This window comes from Biomphalaria glabrata, chromosome 1 (genome assembly GCF_947242115.1).
Source record: "Biomphalaria glabrata chromosome 1, xgBioGlab47.1, whole genome shotgun sequence".
NCBI lineage: Eukaryota > Metazoa > Mollusca > Gastropoda > Planorbidae > Biomphalaria > Biomphalaria glabrata.
The window spans coordinates 72,250,322-72,270,781 of record NC_074711.1 but is presented as its reverse complement, the minus strand read 5'-3'; the positions used below and the strand labels follow the sequence as shown (position 1 = coordinate 72,270,781).

Genomic DNA, 20,460 nt, shown 5'->3' with positions numbered 1-20,460 from the left:
TCTTTAATATATATCTAGATCTAAATGTTATTTTACTTTTAAATTTTATATATATATATATTATATTTGACAAAATAGTCGATTGTGCAAGTGTTACACATTCTGGTAAAAAAATACACATTTTGGCCACCAGTGTTACACATTTGGACTTTTTTTTTGGGTAAGCAGGTCTGTGATACATATTATAGAAAAGAATACAAAAAGAAAACTTGTACATAAAAGTTAACTTTTAATAAAGACAAAAAAAAAATGTCATTGTAGTAGCTTACTAATATAAACTTAACATTAGCCAACATTTTATGATAAAGTTGGACTTATTGAACACTGAGTTTCAAAAGTTATTCTGCAGATTTCTTCTTTTTTTGTTTCTTGGTTATAACAGCCTCCGTCTCATCAACCTCCATATTTGATGAGTCTTCTACCTCAGACTTCTTCTTCTTCTTTTTCTTGCTCTTCTTTACTTCTTCGACAGTGGTGTCTGCATCATTTGTTATTGCCTCATCTTCATCCTGGGTTTTCTTTTTTTTCTTTTTCTTTACTTCCTCTACAGTGGTGTCTGCATCATTCGTTATTACCTCATCATCGTCTTGGGTTTTCTTTTTCTTCTTCTTCTTAGCTGGAGTACCATTCTCTGTGGTATTCTCAACAATGGAAGACTCATCTAAATGATTTGATTCAGCCTCCTTTAACTTGCGCTTCTTTTCTCTTCTTGCAAGCTTCTTTTGTTGCTTTAAGACTTTCTCTCTAGCTTCCTGAGCCTACAGATAGAGATTTTCATAATTTAGTACATCAAATATGCTCATAAATAAATCTAACTGAATTTCGGATACAGCAGCTCGAACTAATAATGGCACAAGACTTGTTAAACATGGGTAGAAGATTACTCATTCTTTTTGTTGTTTTAAAAAATAAAATTCCCACTTTCAGAAAAAAAAAATTTACATGGCTAAATAATATTTTACCAGTCTCACCTCAACAACAGCCTGCTTCATAACATCAATATTCTTTGCTGGATTCTCACCAGTCTCATAAAATTTGAGTCTGTCTTCAACTTGCTGTTTCAGATGCTCTCCTATCACTGCTGTTGGCACATCTACAGATTGAAGTGAATTTACATTAAGTACCAGTAAATGTATGTTGACTTCTTTAAAATTACAAGTAAAGATCTTTGAAAAAAAACATTCAGAGAAAAATATGTACACTATAGTTTAAACGATGTTAAAAAAGAAAGAAACCTACCTGAAAAATTATCAACCCTAGAAGCTATTGAGCATTTGTTTGCAAGATAACGTGAGATGCGTCCTTTATTTTTAGCACCAGCTCGTCCAATAAAAGTAGAGTGAAAAATAAGACCATACTTGGGTGTGTTGCCTCTAGTCTTAAGGGCTCTATAATAAAATAGAAAAAACATATAAAAAGCCTGTAATACTTATTGAATTTTAAAACTTTTTTTTTTAAAAAAGACAGAAAGAAAAAAGCAAAACCTGAATAAAGCCTTTTCAGCACCAAGTATCTGAACTGTTGAGGCTGGATATTTAGCTAAATTGGTCAGACTTCCAGCATGAGAAATCAAACGAGCACCCACCTGAAATAAAATACACCAGTTTAATCTTTGTTTCTTACATTTTATGAAAACAGAAATGAAAAAAATAATTTGTAAAAAAAAAAAAAAAAAAAAAAAATATTCATTACCTGTTCACCAATCAAAGCTGCCAGATTTGGGGCAACACTTTGCATCTTGCTGTGTAGATATTCTGACAAAGACTTTCTGTACTCTGTGAGACTTATCACTCGTTTAGCAAACATCTGAATATTTATCAAGTCGATTGTTCCAATATCAATTCCTATTTGAAAAGAATGGGTACAATAACAGTAAAGATATTTTTTTATAAGGTCTTATTTACACCAACAAGCAAATACCATTATAATTTATTAATTGTTATCTGAAAAAAAAAAAAAAGTACCCATGGATGATTTTGCTGCCTCAAAAATAGCTTTCACTTTGGCACTGTCCATAACAACTTCTTCGAGAGAATCTGCCATCTCTGGTTGCAACTTCGTACGATCACCAATTAAATTTGTGAGACGGGCAAACATGTAATTGTCATTGACAATTTTTACCAATTCTGGAAAATGGTATGAATACCACTCCCTATAACAAAACACAAAAAAAAAGTTTTTAATGTCTCAGACCTAGTTGAAAGATTTTGTGTAAATCCATCAAATATCAAACAGAAAAAAAAAAAGTTACAAATTATTAACCTTATTCTCATAGAGAATGTATTGATATCTTTATCCAACTGGTCCAATAAACTGATACTCTGTATAATCATGTTGTCTACTCTGTTGACATTGAACTTAACCTTGTCTCTGGAATAACTGTGTCCTAGTCCAAGTTGAGCTTTACCAGCTGTAGCTTCCGTAAGTGCATTAATGAAATGTGGAAAGTGGGTGCGAATACCTAGGAGCACAAGAATAGTTAAAATTATTTCTCTAGCATCAAATTATACATTTACTAACAGAGTCCATGTTAATTTCAATTTATTATTAGCTAGGACTTCATTTTTTAAAGTTTTTTTTTTATAATTTCTCAGAACATAAAAATATAATTAAATTGAAAATAACACCAGAGATTAGGCATGGTGAAATCCATGAATATATATCAAAATTAATAAAAAATAAAAAGATATCCAAGTTTGGCACCAATTTGATTATCTATGAATATAAATCAAAATAGTCAAACTGCCCCACAAAAAATAATATCACACTATATACTAATTACCTCTCATAATCTCTGTTACAATTCCAGCATGCTGACAAGATATGCCCAGAGTGTCAGATATGACTTGCCCAATTTTGGAATCCCCAACACCAAGGATAACCTGCACTTTCTTTTTAGATGCTGGAACCTCTTTTTCCAAAAATGTCTGTAAATCTGGATGCAGTTCACCTAAAAAGAAATTGAACCTTTTGTTATGAAAGCCAGAAATGAAAATATTTATTTTGAAAGCTAAAAACTAGTTGAGTAGACACACTAATAAGAATGAGAAACTGGTGAGCAGTGAGGGAATCAGCTCAGTACAACAAAACGATAACGTAACAGGACTCATGACTCAAATACAGGTAACTATAATGTGTCTCATTCCCTTAGATTGTGTACGGAGAGAACATAATTTTAAAACTTATTTCAAGTTGTAAATGTTCCCAATTGCTAAAAATACATGTACTATTTTTCTTTTTTTTTTTTTCATATTATACCTTTATCTACTTAAATTAGGTACTTCAATAAAATTTTCAAAATAATCACAATGCAATGGAACCTATTTAGTTAGAGCTTGAGAAATGCTTTCTAATGATACCAATTTTATATTGCTGAGTTAATTGTGAGGGAAGTTATTTAATTATTAGTGGCCAAAAATTAGCCTTCTTTAGCCTTTGTAAAGCAAAAAAAAATCTGTGACCGAAACAACTGACAGTTGAACTTAAATTAACTATATTATAAAAAGTCTTAAAGATATGGGGTTGAAACTTCACACTCTTTTACATTAACCAGTATTCTGTTAAAATAAATTTAAAGAATAAGACCAAGCAATAAAATCTTTGAAAAAAAGTGAATTAATATATAAAAAAAAGCCTTTGACAAAAAATAAAAATATATGTGATTTTGTCATCATATGAGCCCAAAAATCACAAATAAAACAAATCAGAGATCTGTATTGTGTTTTATTTTGTTTAATTATAATTCTACTGTATTTAAATAGCTATTTATATGCATCAGATAGATAATTCTTATAAATTATAAATGAAAATAGCACTGCGCAGAAAAATATTTCCTAAAATTTAATGACTATAAGTTTCATAAACTTCATAAAACAGTTTTAACCTTTTTGTAGAGCACTGGCAATTAATCATTTTAAAATGCCTTATTGTTTTAAACTTTTTAAAAACAAGATTTCTTCTAGTCTCGTTGCAAGCGTGATTACAAATAATTTTGGAGATTACCGATTCTATTTTTAATAAAATCGGGAAGGTTTTTATTTTTTAAATAATTTTTCAAACGAACAGGCCCATAGCCCCAGTGTATAAGCCCCCACGTGGGAAAATGAGTATCTTTGAAGTTTTTTATAATCTAGTGGTATTAAACGTATATATTTTTTAAAACTAGACATATAGTTCTATTTTTAAAGTTATCTGTTTGTTTATTTGTATTAGATCTTCAATTTGATTATTTTTTGCAAAATACATATTTTTTAGGATTTTTTAAATACAGAGTTATCCCTCCTTGCTTAGGACTTTGAAAGGGGTATTTTGAACCGGAAATAGGAGCTATTGGGTTAAAAGATTTTTTACTTGAATTTTTGTGCAATAATAGCTCATCATTTTAAAAATATAATGTACTCATTTATTAACTATTAATTTACATGTATATTAATAGAAAAAAAAAACAACACACAGAAAAAAATAATTAATTATTAGTTCGCTGAGCTAAAAATATGAAAACAAAAATTTTAATATTTAATATTATTTTTTAAAGTAATTAAATTTTTACTTTAAAATTTGCAGATTACAAAGTCATTATAATAAAGACACTTTCCCTCACCATAATCTAGCATTCAAACACTATAAAAGTTAATCGAAATGAAAAATTCTTATGTGTGCTTCTAAAAATAGCTCGGGACAGACAGAAATTGACCATTTCCAGTAAATCAAAGGGTTGGTTGTTACTAAAAATAGATTTTAATCATCAACTTTGAAAATTAATATCTAAAGAGTGCGCCAAGCTACAAAGTTCAAACTTAGCACACAGATATACATTAACATTCTAAATTCAATAGAATTAGTGAGATTGTAACCATAAACACTTTTATTTTATTTAATAAAGAAAATTTTACCCTTCTTTGTCTTTGTTAATTTTAATATCAAATATCTTTAAAGTGCGCCAAGAGAATTTAATGAAATTTGGAATATTCACATTTCATAATATGATAAATTATTGTAGCAAACAGCATTGTTGTAACTTTTATAGGAAAAAAGTCAACTTTCACATAAACTTTTGTTAAGAAAAATTTAACAGATTGGCTTCAAAAGCAAATAAAAATGATCTCTGATATCTTATGTTTACAAAAAGTAATCATAATTAGTCCTCAAATCAAATACAATGTGCTAAAACTTTGATGGAAATGACCACCCCTAAAAAAAAGGGTAAAATGTGCTGACACACTTTTCAGCCATTTTTTGGGAGATAAAAAAATGGATCTAGGTCAGTTTATCGAAGTACCTACTTAAATAGTGAAATAATAATTAATGAGTCTTATCATAGCTAAAAACTATAAAAAAGTACAATCATAAAAAGGTTAAAACAAAAAACAAAAAAAAAACAAAACAGGTTTAATAAATGTGATACACAATTGATGATATTTTTCAATACTAATAATATTAATACCATACTGAAAAGTATGTCTGAAGTACTGTTAGATTTAGAGACCCATCAAAAACCTACAATAAGTGAGATATGTAAGTAACTTTATTTTAGTGTAGCTATTAAAAAATCTGCAATTAACCCAATAGCTCCTATTTCCGGTTCAAAAAACCCCCTTCAAAGTCCTAAGCAAGGAGGGATAACTCCGTATTTAAAAAATCCTAAAAAATATGTATTTTGCAAAAAAAAATCAAATTGAAGATCTAATACAAATAAACAAACAAATAACTTTAAAAAATAGAACTATATGTCTAGTTTTAAAAAATATATACATTTAATACCACTAGAATATAAAAAACTTCAAAAATAGTCATTTTCCCACGTGGGGGCTTATACACTGGGGCTATGGGCCTGTTTGTTTGAAAAATTATTTAAAAAATAAAAACCTTTCCGATTTTATTAAAAATAGAATCGGTAATCTCCAAAATTATTTGTAATCACGCTTGCTACGAGACTAGAAGAAATCTTGTTTTTAAAAAGTTTAAAACAAGTCTATTGAATAGGGGATTTTAGAAACGTTCTACAACGGTTTAGGACAAAAACGGGAAAACGTTTCCAACTGCAGAAGGAGCTAATGGGTTAATACTAATAGCTATAGACTATACTAAAGTGAATAATTAAAGCTATAGAAGACACTACATTCACATTGACTAGTCAGTTTAGTATATATATATATAAATAATAAAGAAATGTAGAAGCTAGATCTAGTATGTTCTAGATTAGAAACTAGATTTTACTAGATCTACAAAAATTTCGTACCTGCAGCAATGGCATTGATGTTATCCAACGAGTTTGGTCCATTTCTAAAAGCTTGAAATGCCACAAGTTTAACAACAGACTGAAATTTACTAATATCAGTAACACTACTTTCTACTTGAGGTAACAAAGCTGCAACTTCATCAAATTCTTTAACTGAAAACAATGCATATCCTGCTGCATGTTCAAAAAGTATAAAAAGGTGTTTACTCTGAAAAATAAAAATGTCACAATTTTAAATCATTGATGATTAGATCTAATACATATCATCTAGATCTAGAATCTAAAGGTTTTAATGTCTACTTATTAAATTAATCTTCTCCTTGAGTCTATCAATAGAATATAGAAGACTAAATTTTTTAATAATACTCCTACTCCAGTTTAATCTAGAACTCTAACTAGTCAAGATTAGAGTAAGCTATTATATTTTGGACACCCCATCAAATTCTCTTTCATTGAACGCATCGCTTTTTTTTGTTTGTAATTCATTTCTTTTTATGTTTTGGGACTGCCCATGTCCAATTTTAGATAAGTTACTGTATTTTTGTTTCGCTTTTCCATAGCAGATGGGAGTTTTTTAGATTCTCTGTAACCATGTATGTAAAGCTATTGTTTTAATCTCCCCCGGTAATTCACACCCATAAAAGGGATGAGGGCTATGGTAGATTCTTATAACCGAACACAGACTTTCGGGAACTAGGTCAATTTTTTATTTTATTTTTTTATTTTTTACAAAAAAACTGAAAGCAGATTCATATTCTGCAACTAAAGGACTATAAACATAGCTGTGTTCCTTTGTATTACCACCCATAGTCAAGATTTTATTTTAAAATAAATTGGGTCACCTCATGCTCCTATTTTGAACGCAGTTTTTGGGCTTTCTCCTTTAGTTGAACAGTGAGCACCGGTGTTGAACACCACTATGTAATTGGTAATAAATTATATCTGTGTTACTTAAAAATTATTTAGATTGTAGTAAAAGAAGTAGATTCACTTTTGCAATATGTATTTATAGTCTATTTCCTCATATACACTCTCTCTCTCTCTCTTTATATATATATATATATATAATATATATATATAGTTTATTTATTTAAATACCTATATAATCTATGTGTAGAAACAGACAGAAATAAATTTATATAGATTATAGAGCTATACATTAATTATTTTAATTTAATAAACATGATATTTTCTACTAGGCTGCTTGTATTTCCTCTGTCTTTCTTTTAACTCCCATCCAAGGACCCTCTTCTTGTTTTCATAATTTGGATGTTCGTTTTGTGAAACCTTAACATCCCCTCCCTCCCATAGATGCTTATAATTCTTTTCATGACTCTCTCCCCCTTCCCTCCACTGCCTGGTTGGATAGTTTGTGACACTACTCGCTGAGTGTATACCTCTCCTCACCGCCAGCTTATCTTGCGTGATCACCTGCAGTGGGCATGGTCTCTGGCTTCAAATTAGCAGCCCACACTTTTTCTTTCATTCATAAGTTATATATTCTAGATATCTCTATCTAGGTCATGTTTATTCATTGAAAAAATCATAGATTTATTAATCCCAATAATATTTCATAATACGATTTTGCTGTGTTCAAAAAGGAGAATGAGCTGAATTCATTATTATTTGTTTGGACACCCACTTTTTTAATTTTATTTAACAGCTAATGGTATAAATGTGATTGGAATGTCTTTCTAAAGATGTTTTGTTAGGAAGCTTATTTTGATATGCCCATCAGCCTATGATCAAACAGGCTCATGATATAGATATAGCCTTCATCCCTTATATGGGTATGAATTGCCGGGGGAGGTTATAACAACAGCTTTACATACATTATACATGGTTACCGCGAATCTAAATAACTGCCACCTGCTTTGGAAAAACGGAACAAAATTACCGGAACTTATCTAAAATTGGACATGCGCTGTCCCGAAACGTTGTTTTTAGCTCCAAACATCAAAATAAATGAATTACAAACAAAAAAAAGCGACCCGTTCAAAAAGGAGAATTCGATGGGGTGTTCAAACTACAAGAGCCTCCTCTATACTATATTATGAGCCTGTTTGATTGTAGGCTGATGGGGATATCAAAATAAGTTATAAGGCTAAGTGCTAAGCTTCCAAACATGAAACATCTTTAGAAATCACTTTTATACTGCTAGCTGTTAAAGAAAATTGAAAATAAAAGTCCAAACGAATAATAATGAATTTCAATTTAACTCATTCTCCTTTATTGGACAAAGCAAAATCGTAATTAGTCTAGAAATATTATTGGGGTTAATAAATCTAGATCTATTCTATTATTTTTTTCAAAGAATAAGCATGACCTAGAGTAGATCGAGATATCTAGAATATTGTTATGACTTTGCCATGCGCACCGCCATCCAAGATAGTGCAGAAAGAAGGTGCGCACTATCAGTGACCAGACAATTCGGATGTTGACATAAGAGACTAACGATTTCCGCCCAAGTCTAGAGCCAAGATGGAGATGTTGTACTCAAGGCAGATGTCCTTTGTGTTTGTCATGTCTTAGTGTAAATAAACGTCAATGTCCTCGTTGAGTTGCCTCACTTAAGTTATTACAATTGGTTGTCAGAAGTGGGATTATAGGCAACTCAACGAGAGGAGGTAGGATTTACAATGGCAGATTTGAAACGATTAGACCAATTCTCAGTTAGAGAGCTTAGGAAGGAACTTCGTAACCGATATGAGATAATTGGTGGTACCAAGGAGGTGCTTACAGCTCGTCTCCGGCAAGCCTTGATAGATGAAGACGAAGATCCAGATATCTACTTATTTGAAATTGAACCGGAGATTTATGAGCTTATTGGCAAGATAAATGAAGCAATGTGTGAACAAATTAACAGTATGGGGAACAAGGTAGATAAAATGGTGTCTCGAATGAAAGAAGGGGTAGACTCGTTGGTAAAGGAGCAGTTGCCTGTAGACTCGTTGGTCAAGAAGTTGCGTGGTCAAGACTGTGGTTGCACAAACAGTGGTGACGGAGACGCTGGGGATTTGAGCGCCGTCTGTGTCTGTGTTGTGGGCAAGTCTTGTGGTTGTGACTTTCAAGACGAGAAACGTGATGGCGATTGCTGTGATGATCTCAACGGGATGTACCGAGTCGAACGGAAGGAGACAAATGAAGTATTTGTTCCTGTTGTACCTGTTACCAGTACCTTAACTGAAGTCTGTTATGTGCCTGAAGCGTTTGTTCCTGTTGTACCTGTTACCAATACCTCAATGAGTCGGACAGATCAAGACAACGTTGGGTCTGCGTTCGAGCCTGTTGCTGTGGACTTTAAAGACCTCTGCCTATCTTCCGGTGCCTACGAAGGAAATTTGAAGCTTGACAACTGCATCCAGAAGTTTACCATGAACTGTACGTGTGGCGCATCACACATAGAATTTAGATGCCAAGAAAACCACCAACAGAGCATGTGTACTTCTACCATCATCATCGGCATAGATGAATGTCAATCAAATCACTCTAAATCTGAGCTGTCAAGAGAAAGACATTTTCCACTTGAACCTGAAGAGACCTATCTTCTGGACGTAAGACTGTTGTCTGAGGATGACTTCGGTGCATTGGACTTTGCTTGCAACGTGGCTGCAAGCGAACCTGAAGCTCCCTTGAGAGGCGTCTGTCGGGAAGGTCTGCTGAGACAGCGTGTCCGATCAACGGCTGTGCTGAAGAAAACAGTGCTCGACCCTATCTCTTTGTGTGGCAAACGGCCACGTCATTATCGCAACAACAGCCTGGTCAACTGGAGAAAGAGAAAGCGGCACTGGAAGAAAACAATGCGGATGGCCTCGTGGGGAACACGCTCCCTGCCGCCTGTGGCTCCCACTGATTGACCTCCACCTGAACTGTCAAACCTCAGCTGCAGTGTTTCTTTTCGGGACGAAAAGTGCTAAGACGGGGGCAATGTTATGACTTTGCCATGCGCACCGCCATCCAAGATAGTGCAGAAAGAAGGTGCGCACTATCAGTGACCAGACAATTCGGATGTTGACATAAGAGACTAACGATTTCCGCCCAAGTCTAGAGCCAAGATGGAGATGTTGTACTCAAGGCAGATGTCCTTTGTGTTTGTCATGTCTTAGTGTAAATAAACGTCAATGTCCTCGTTGAGTTGCCTCACTTAAGTTATTACAATATATATAATTTATGAATGAAAAAAAAAAAGGGGGGCTGTTAATTTGAAGCCAGAGACCATGTCCACTGCAGAGTGGCAGAGTGCAGTTGATCATGAATGACATGATTATCAATTTAAATAATAAAATATTAATATCAATATCGCTTTACTAGACTCTAGATCACTTCTAAATTTAATATAAGCAAATGTAATTAAGAATTAAATAAATAAATATTAGCTATGCGAAATTCCCGGATGTTGACAGTTTTCGACTCGCGGGAAAAGTGGCGACGCCATTTTTCATGTTTATATTTATTAAATTAAGGGTGCTATTGATTTAAACTAAACAATGAAGAACCAGTCAGTATATGAAGCATTTTAGACTAGTTTTTTTATTTGTGAATATTTTTTTTACAATAATTAAAAAAAAAATTAATGAAATTAAAAAAAAAAGTGTTTTTTTTTTATTTGGCCGAACTTTCGTAAAAAGTTCGTCATTTTGTAGATCTAATACGTGCTTCAGGTTGTTTTGTCATTTAAAAAGTTTGTTTATTCTGGAAGATAATTTAAATGGCCGTAAGTTGAGCAAATTTCATTGTAATATGTTGGTATATGCGATTTTTGTCTAAATTCCTGTGAGGCAACAAATCATGACAAATGTGACTTTTTTTTAAAAATGGCGGCAATGGATCAGACCTCGAGGTTTTTCAGTTTTGGCAAATGATTGCATCCAAAAACCATTTTGTCAAATAATATTTTGAATTAGTCATGTTACACGTGCATTTTCTTATTAATTTAATTTATTCTGCTTCCTATATAGCCGGTTATGTCTTTTCTATTAGCATTTTGCTCAAGCATGTTACATGTTAAAAGGTGAAAAAAAAATCAATTTATCATTACGGTCACGTGACAACAATGAACTATTTTTAGCCTTTTTGTCTGTAGTCAAGTGTAAACATTTAGAATCTAGTCTAGAGTCTAGATCTATTTAAGTATTTACATTTCGTAATGAAATAGTGATATCTAGATCTAGATGTCTAGAGTCTAGATCTATATGTGAATTTTAGATCTGCTTAGTTAGATCTTGATCTAGATCTAAATGTTTTTGAATCAAATTACTGCACAAACAAAATCTAGATCTAGACTCTATACTAGACTTGACTAGACATTTCTAGATTAACTATTTTACTCTATTGAATTTGATTTGATAGATCATGAATAGATTAGTGACTTACTTAGTCTTGATTAGATCTACACTACTAAAATCTACTTTATCAAAGTTTATCTATATCAATATCATTAGTCTAAGTTAGTCATTATAATTTATATGTTATAATGTTATATCTAATCAGACTAATCTATAATCTATATCTACTAATGATCTAATAATCTAAGTCTAAATCTAATTATCTAATTACTTGATCTAAAATAATCTAATCTAATTCATTGGCTATATTATACTTATAGAATAATATAGATTATAGATCTATTATTTATTTATTTAGACTTTCTAGAATATAGATCTATATTATATATATATAGACTCTAGTTCTATATAATACATACTAGATCTATATAGATCTAGCTAGATGTCTTTAAAAAACTAGATCTATTAGTATTACTATTATTTAATTTAGAACAATTTGTCTATAAAATTTTAAATAATATTACACTAATTACAGTTCTAATACAGACCCAGCCCAGTCTATTTTACTGACTCTTATTTCTATTATATCTACTCTGACTATATTTATATTTTATACTACTCAACTACTGTATTAACTAAATTATGTATTAAAGTAGATCTTATCTAACTACATAAAGAAGGCCTATCTATATCTAGTTAGTTAGAATTCTATACTAGATTGACTAGATGTAGACTACTTTAGATCAGTAGATCTGATTAATTTTATTTAAGACAGTTTGATTGCTTTATCCTGTAATCTTAATTAATATTCATATTAGAATTAGATATTGGCTCTAATATATCTATATTAGTATGGATGGCTGCCTGGTCGTGCGGTTTGCACGCTGGACTGTCGTTCAGATTTATCGATGGTCCCGGGTTCAAACCCTGCCCGCTTCCATCCCCCATCGTCCTGCGGGAGGTTTGGACTAGGAAGTAATTATCTTCAACTCTGAAGGAACATCCGAAACATGTAAAACATTTTAGTATATATTCCATTCAATATATCTAGATAGATTGATTAGAATTTTTTTATTTTTACATTTTACATTTTTACATATATGTTAATCATTCTGATTGCTATGATTATTATCATACTAATGCTATATGAGTATGATAGAAGTGATGATATAGCAGCACATAATGATCATCGTGTCACCCAGGCCATTGATATATATATATATATATATATACAGGGCTTTTTTTTTTTTTTTGACAGTACACATTGGTACGGCATACCAGCACCTTTTTTTTGACTATTTAATTCTATGATTAATATAGGCTACTTAAATTTTATATAATTTCTATAGATTGTAATTTAATGTTTATCTAATTACTAGATGGTCTAGAGCTACAATAGAATCAACTTCAATGTTTACCTAATTACTAGATCTACAATACAATCTACTATCAATTATTTCTCAAGAATTATTTTAAGATTTTCCATTGGATTATTCACTTACGCACCTATACTCTTTAACTGATATCATGCCAAGACAAAGAAAAAGAAAGCTTTCATCCTGTACAAATATTGAAGACACTATTTTCTACAAATTTCTTTATGAAAATTTTAATTATTCTGAACTTACACCTGATGACAATAATAAACTATGCCTAAAAGGACATGTCCTCCTAATTTATCTGCAAAATCACTCCTCTCAAACATCCACAGCTGAAAGTGTTGCTTCAATTTTTGGATTCCCATTTAATCCATGTTTGATTTCAAAAGTTCGTTATTTAATTCAATGCACCCTTGGAAAGTATAAAAATAATATAACAAAATATTTGTCTGAAATTCAAAACATTTGCTGTCAAATTTTTTATCAGTTACCTACCACAACTGCTTCTAACCCTGATTTAACTCCAACAAAAGTTATACAGCAAACTGAAATAAATCCTGTTTCATCAAATTTAAGAAGCAATGATGAATTAACCCCTCGCAGAAGACATTTAAAAAGACGACTTTCTTTTGTGTCCCAGGCAAGAAGTGAAGACAAGAATAAATATAGGAAAAAAATATGTTTATTAAAATCTCAAATCAATTCTCAGCCTAACCTTATTAAAAATCTTAGACGGTCTGTTCACCGAAAAAATGAGAGAATTAATAGGTTATTAAAAAAATTGCATGAATATGAAATTGCTTCTGGCAAACAAAGTTTTTTAAAATGTAAAAAATGTATTTTGCAAACAAAAAAACATCAAGAGATATTAAAAAAAATGAAATCATCTTTCAATAAAGAATTGGCTGTGAAGGACGCAATCATAACATCCCTTCAAAGTGATAAACTACATCTTGAAGATGAACTTAAAGAATTAAAAGAAAATAAAGCTAGGTCCCTTAAAAAAAATAAGAAAATGTATGATGTTATGACAAGATTAATGTTTTTTAATTGTATTTTATACCAAGCCCCAACCTCTTCCATCTCCCCTATAGTTAGTAGTTTATCACAGAGATTGGGTGTGCTTCTTGATTGTGTCCCTCACAGAACATCAGTAGACAACTTTGTAAGAGAACTTGGTGTTATTTCAGACCTACAAGCCGCTGAAGTTGCCATGAAAACACCACATCTAACTCTTGGGTTTGATGCCACAACCCAAGAGGGTGTTCTTGTCAATTCAGTACATCTCACCACTCCAACTGATACTTTTGTTATAGCTTTAGATCAGTTGAGTGGTGGGAGGGCTGAGGACTATGAAAAACACTTAATTGAATCTATAAAAAATTTAGCATATGTTTATTCTGATTTCCATAAGATAGAGTTTTCCACTAGTTATAATCAAATTATCAAAAATATTTCCAACACTATGTCAGACCGGGCATCAGTAAATCATGCTTCCATAGTTAAATTAAATGCATTATGGGGTAAAACCTTAAATGAACTTAATTGCCACCTGCACCCACTTGATAGTATTTCAAAAGGCTGCAGGTTGGCACTTAAGTCCCTGCAGACAGAAAGGAGCAGCCTTATTGGGAGTGACTGCATAGCAGGCAACATTGTCTTACAAATAGACAAACTCAGATATCGAGATGGAAAGGGTGACCCCAAAAATTTTATTTCCTTTCTACTAAATGAAAACTTACCCAAGGGCCTTATTCCACGGTATAGGGGAAATCGTTTGCACGTTTTTTTTCATACATGTGGAATATTGGTCCTTCATTATGACCAAATATTATCATTTTTAAAATCCCCTGCCCTTTCCTCTGGATCGCTGATAAGTTGCCTGCACAGTGACCTCAATAGTGAAACTGGGAAGAAACAACTTTTTGTTATGGGTGTGGTAGGGAAACTGTTGACAAGCCCTTGGATGAAAAAATTTTACATTGCGCCTGGTGCGCAAGCTGTTTCTCATCTTGGGGCTGTCACAGTCATTAAAGAAGTTCTAGCCCAAGTAGATCAATGCCTTAGTAATCCCTTTAGTATTTTCACAAGAAACCTAGACTTCTTTGGTGAAATCCTTGATGTTAATGATCCCATACTGGAGGTTCTTTTGCTCTGCCCTCAAGATAAGGAAGTTGAAAACATGATAAAAGCTAGTCTGTCTTCTATTGCAGAAACTATCAATAGGCAGTATAAAAGGTATCTTAGTATGAATGTGTCTGATCTGATGAGCACCCAGACAGAATCTGCTAGGCTACATAACATGGATTCTGAAGAGGTGATTGGCATGTTTAGTGCAGCCAAGAAAAAAGCACCAAATGCAACGATGTGCTACATGTCCTCTAGAATCCGTTCCCTAAAGAACAGAACTGTAGCCTATCTAGATTCTCTGAGTGTCTCAGATATGACTGAAAGGGTGACTTGGGCCATTGGTGTCTCTCGCAGTAGGAGGCAGGCTAATCGAGTGAGGACGTCAGAGGTGACTAAGGAGATTGCTCTGAGGGCGGAGCAAAAAAACCAGGAGACAGAACAGAAAGAAAGAAAGAAAATTGAAAAACTTTTAAGACAAGACAATTACATTGACAAGATTAAGGAACTGATTACTAACGTGACTGAACAGACTTGGATGGATGTGCAGGAATTGTTATCTGGAAATGTTATTGACAGGTTGATCTGTCACTATTGGTACAGTGCAGGCCCTGTATTATATAGTGGCAGGGTAAAGGGACTTAAAAAAGGAATGAAAGATGTATATTTGGTAAAATATTGGCTGGATGATGAGGATGAGAGTAGAGGGGTTGACTATGACATGAGCAAGTATCAGCTTGCCTGTGACATACTGTTCAAAGACTTGACATTACTGTAGAATAGTATTTGTTAACATCAAGGATTTTTCCCTACCCATTGACAAAAATGTTCCAGTTTCACTTCTGTCTGACTAACAGGGATTCTTTATAATTGGGTGGTAAAACAATGCACATAATAATATAACACACTAATAAATCTGTTAGCTAATCATCAGTGACTAATACATTTCACTAAAATAAATACTTTTATAAAATTTTCAAACTGTAAAGTTTATGTCATTAATTTTAAACATATTCTATACTATTATAAAATTAACTAGAGGTAAACATAGTCTTAATCCTTTTATACTATTTTTTTTAAGCTTTGAAATATTTAAAATAAAATAGTACCTTAATAAAAAAAAATATGTAAATAAAACTATCCAATTATGAAGAATGATCATTAAATATTTTATTTTTTTTTTGTTGTTGTTTTCAACAGAAAAGTAAATCCCCTATTTCTGTAAATTTGTAACAAAACATTTGTGTTGGGATTTTTTTTGATAATTTGATTATTATTCATTTTCTTCATGCAACTATAATTTTTAAAATTATAAAACCTACATATTGTTTAAATTTGTTTTCCCATTGCATCATATGTAATACTGCAAAGTTTAAAATTAATAATGCTACCTTATAAGTGTTTCTCTAGTCCTCCCAGTAGATCTGAAATAACACCAGTTGTTGTCTACTTGTACTTCACATTTTTTTTTATTGCGCTTTTTTTTCTAACACACTATTTTGTTTTATATCATCTAATTAAATAATTATCAAATTTAATAAAGCCAATTAACTATTTTTCTTAGCTATTTTTACTATACGTGGTACATCATCACTTTTTATATACTGTTCCATTTTAAAATTGTATTGATGGTTCATAAACAATTAATTTAAATAATGTGTAATGTAAAGCCATAACTTAAAATTAAAATATTTAATAATTTTTATAAATAATAATATTATTAGTTTTATAAAGTTGTCTTCACTTCAAGTTTGTGACTGTAAAGATATGCAAACTTTCCTTTTTATATTCATGTGTACCATTCAATATTAAGTTTTTTCAAACACAAATCATCATATTTCCTATTAACCTTTTATCTCTCAAACATTTAACTATCATAAAAAAACAACACTTTTTTTCCAATCCATTTATCATTAACCCTTCATTAAATTACACATTTAACCCTTCATAAATTCCCACATGTGCCTTATACTTTCATGATGTCCTTCAACTACTTGCATGTCATCAGAGTTCCTTCGGCACCATTTACTTCATCGTCATCCATTACATAATAACTTGCATGTCATCAGAGTCACTACTGCACCAACAAATAAGCCACCATTGACTTCATCATCATTATGTGCTGCTTACTTGCATGATATCTGCTTTGCTACGCTTGTAACAAAAAGAAGCCACCATTTACTTTATCGTCATCCAGTACACACAAACTTGCATGTCATCAGAGTCACTACGGCATCAACAAATAAACCACCATTGACTTCATCATCATTCTATGCTGCTTACTTGCATGATATCTGCTTTTCTATGCTACTAACACACAGAAGCCACCATTCATTTTATCGTCATTCAGTACTGGCTAATTTGCATGTCATCAGAGTCACTACGGCATCAACAAATAAACCACCATTGACTTCATCATCATTCTATGCTGCTTACTTGCATGATATCTGCTTTTCTATGCTACTAACACACAGAAGCCACCATTCATTTTATCGTCATTCAGTACTGACTAATTTGCATGTCATCAGAGTCACTACGGCATCAACAAATAAACCACCATTGACTTCATCATCATTCTATGCTGCTTACTTGCATGATATCTGCTTTTCTATGCTACTAACACACAGAAGCCACCATTCATTTTATCGTCATTCAGTACTGACTAATTTGCATGTCGAGTCCCTATGTCATTAACAAATAAACCACCATGGGCTTCATCATCAGTTGGTCGAACTTAATTTCTATGTTATCGCATTCATCATCTACGTTATCGGCACAAATCCAGCAATCGTTTATGCCTTGCCATCTTACCATGCTATACTTAAAAATTAACATCATATTATCAATTTCCAAGAAAAATGTATGTAAGTAATTAATTTTTTTTCTATACAAAATGATTTTAAGTTTTTATTTTTTTTTAAATATACATGAATCTAAAGATAAATTTGTTTATCACATCTAAAGTTTTATCTTTATCTTGGTGTTGTTTTTAGATGTGCTATAAAAATGAGTGAGATGGTATGCTTCATTGATTTCATTGTTAGGCCTAAATTTAATTGCATCAGAATTTTTACATTTCTGAATGGTTAGACTTATTTCAATAATCTAAATATCATTGGAAGGATCTTGACAAGTAACATTTAATATAAAAAAAAATATTATAATGCCATGTTGAAATATAAAAAAAAATTATTTAAATTTTATGAAAATGAATATAATTTTATTCACTTTGATTTATTTTGTTCATTATGTTGGTAACAGTATATATGGTTCTTAGTGGTGTGATAAAGATTAGCAAAGTGTCACGCATTTTCGTTCAATTTTAAGAAAACCTCACTTAGTGTTGAGTGAAAACGCGTTAAAAAAAATTGTAAAAAATTAACCGTTTGGCATATAGCAATATTCTATATATCATTGGAAAGCTCAGGATAAGTGCTTCACTTATCTGTTATCAACATTTTGTTAAAATAGAAAGATAAGAACATTTTATTACAAAAATAAATAATGAGAACCTCATATTGAGTTGGTTAAAATTTAAAAAAAAATATATAAATAAATAAACTGTATAAAAAAAATAAATACATTTATTAAGCACACCCTAAGCTTTATTTTGATATATAGATTATAGCAATGTGATAAAAAGTAGCGAAATGGTACACATTTTTGTTCATTTTTTCAGAAAATCTTGTGCCATGGTTTCCCATTGCTTCAATGTTAAGTGAAAACGCGTCAAAATTGTGTGTATTTTTTTATCTATTGGACCCATAATAACATTCTATACCTCATTGGAAAGCTCAGAACAAGATCTTTAATAATTTATTATCCAATTTAAAAAAAAAAAAATTTCAAAAATTTTGTCACATACCTATAAATATGGATCTATTTCTAGATGAGATCTAGAATCTATATAAACATACCATTTTAAAATAATATAAACATCAACTTGATACAATTTACTTATTTAGCTATAATACACGTGTAGAGGCCATATTTGTTTCCATGCCAGGAAATTATGGAAGACTAGATCTAGATAAAGTTTCTGTGTTGCCTAATTTGTTATATGAAACGCAGCAATAGTTAACATTTATTTTGGTAACATATTTATAGATAAATGAAATAATTAAAAATTTGCATTGAGTTTTATAATTCCGTTTGAGAAATTAGTAATCAAAATGCTTCAAGAAATTAGTACTAAAACTAAAGATTCCAAGTTTTGCTATGGATGTAGAATTACAAGTTTTATTTTGGTTAACAAATGCATTAAAATTAGCGGAAAAAATTGTGGGAATTCTGCTACCTTAGGTTGGCGGTAACTATGAAGGCCAACTAAATTTTGTCTTGGATTTTATTTACATTGATATTTATTGTTAATAGTAGATCTAGATCTACAGATCTAGATTAATTTTGAAATTATGGACAAAATGATAGAAAATCAACCCCCTGTGAAAAAACTTAAACAAGGTAGAGTCTGGGTCTAATAAACTTACTAGATCTATAGTAGCTTCTTATATTAGGCACAGCTCATCAAATTCTCCTTTTAGAAACACGTCGCTTTTTTTGTTTATAATTAATTTGTTTTTATGTTTGGAGCTAAAAACGATGTTTCGGGACAGTGCATGTCCAATTTAAGATAAGTTCCTGTATTTTTGTTCCGCTTTTCCAAAGCAGATGGCAGTTTTTTAGATTCTCGGTAACCAAGTATGTAAAGCTATTGTTTAAACCTCCCCCGGCAATTCATACCCATATAAGGGATGAAGGCTATATTATGAGCCTGTTTGATCGTAGGCTGGTGGATCTATCAAAATAAGCTTCCAAACATCTTTAGAAAGACATTCCAATCACATTCATACTGTTAGCTGTTAAATAAAATTAAAAAAGGAGGTGTTTCAATGAATAATAATGAATTAAACACATTCTCCTATAGTGCACAAGGCAAAATCGTAATAAGAAATATTATTGGGATTAATAAATCTATGATTTTTTTCAATAAATAAATGTGACCTAGATCGAGATATCTAGAATATATAATTTATGAATGAAAGAAAAAGTGCGGGCTGCTAATTTGAAGCCAGAGACCATGCCCACTGCAGGTGATCACGCCAGGCGAGCGCTGGTGGTGAGGAGAGGTATACACTAAGCGTGTAGTGTCACAACCTATCATACAGGCAGTGGAGGGAAGGAGGAGAGAGTCATGAAAGAATTATAAGCATCTATGGGAGGGAGGGGATGTAACAAAACGAACATCCAAATTATGAAAAGAAGAGGGTCCTTGGATGGGAAATAAAAGAAAGAGACAGAGAATACATGTAGCCTAGTTGAAAATATCATGTTTGTTTAATTATAATAATTAATTTATAGATCTATAATTATATAGATTTATTTCTGTTTCTACACATAGATTATATAGGTAGGCATATATATATATATATAT

At 31.5% G+C, this 20,460-nt stretch overlaps 2 protein-coding genes across 2 annotated transcripts in view; one reads left to right on the top strand and one right to left on the bottom strand.

The window, feature by feature from the left end:
- Positions 1-216: 216 nt before the first annotated feature.
- Positions 217-19,089, bottom strand: LOC106071979 (nucleolar protein 56-like). Its single transcript, XM_013232216.2, has 10 exons — positions 18,947-19,089; positions 6,239-6,446; positions 2,783-2,950; positions 2,263-2,461; positions 1,965-2,152; positions 1,693-1,844; positions 1,485-1,585; positions 1,240-1,388; positions 972-1,093; positions 217-758 (listed from the first exon to the last, which is right to left on the bottom strand). The coding sequence occupies exons 1-10, from the start codon at positions 18,947-18,949 to the stop codon at positions 339-341; spliced, it is 1,710 nt and encodes a 569-aa protein (XP_013087670.2). The 5' UTR covers positions 18,950-19,089; the 3' UTR covers positions 217-338.
- A 206-nt stretch (positions 19,090-19,295) lies between these two features.
- Positions 19,296-20,460, top strand: part of LOC106071919 (chromatin assembly factor 1 subunit A-like) — a 19,441-nt gene continuing 18,276 nt past the window's right edge. The window contains exon 1 of the mRNA XM_056012829.1: positions 19,296-19,490. Coding sequence (XP_055868804.1) covers positions 19,442-19,490 — 49 coding nt within the window. The 5' untranslated portion in view covers positions 19,296-19,441. The remainder of the gene's footprint in view (positions 19,491-20,460) is intronic.

Coding starts and splice junctions, on each gene's coding strand:
- LOC106071979 (XM_013232216.2), bottom strand. Junction 1,845..1,964: donor GGCAGCAAAATCATCCATGG/GTACTTTTTTTT, acceptor CTTTTCAAATAG/GAATTGATATTGGAACAATC. Junction 1,586..1,692: donor CAGCTTTGATTGGTGAACAG/GTAATGAATATT, acceptor ATTTTATTTCAG/GTGGGTGCTCGTTTGATTTC.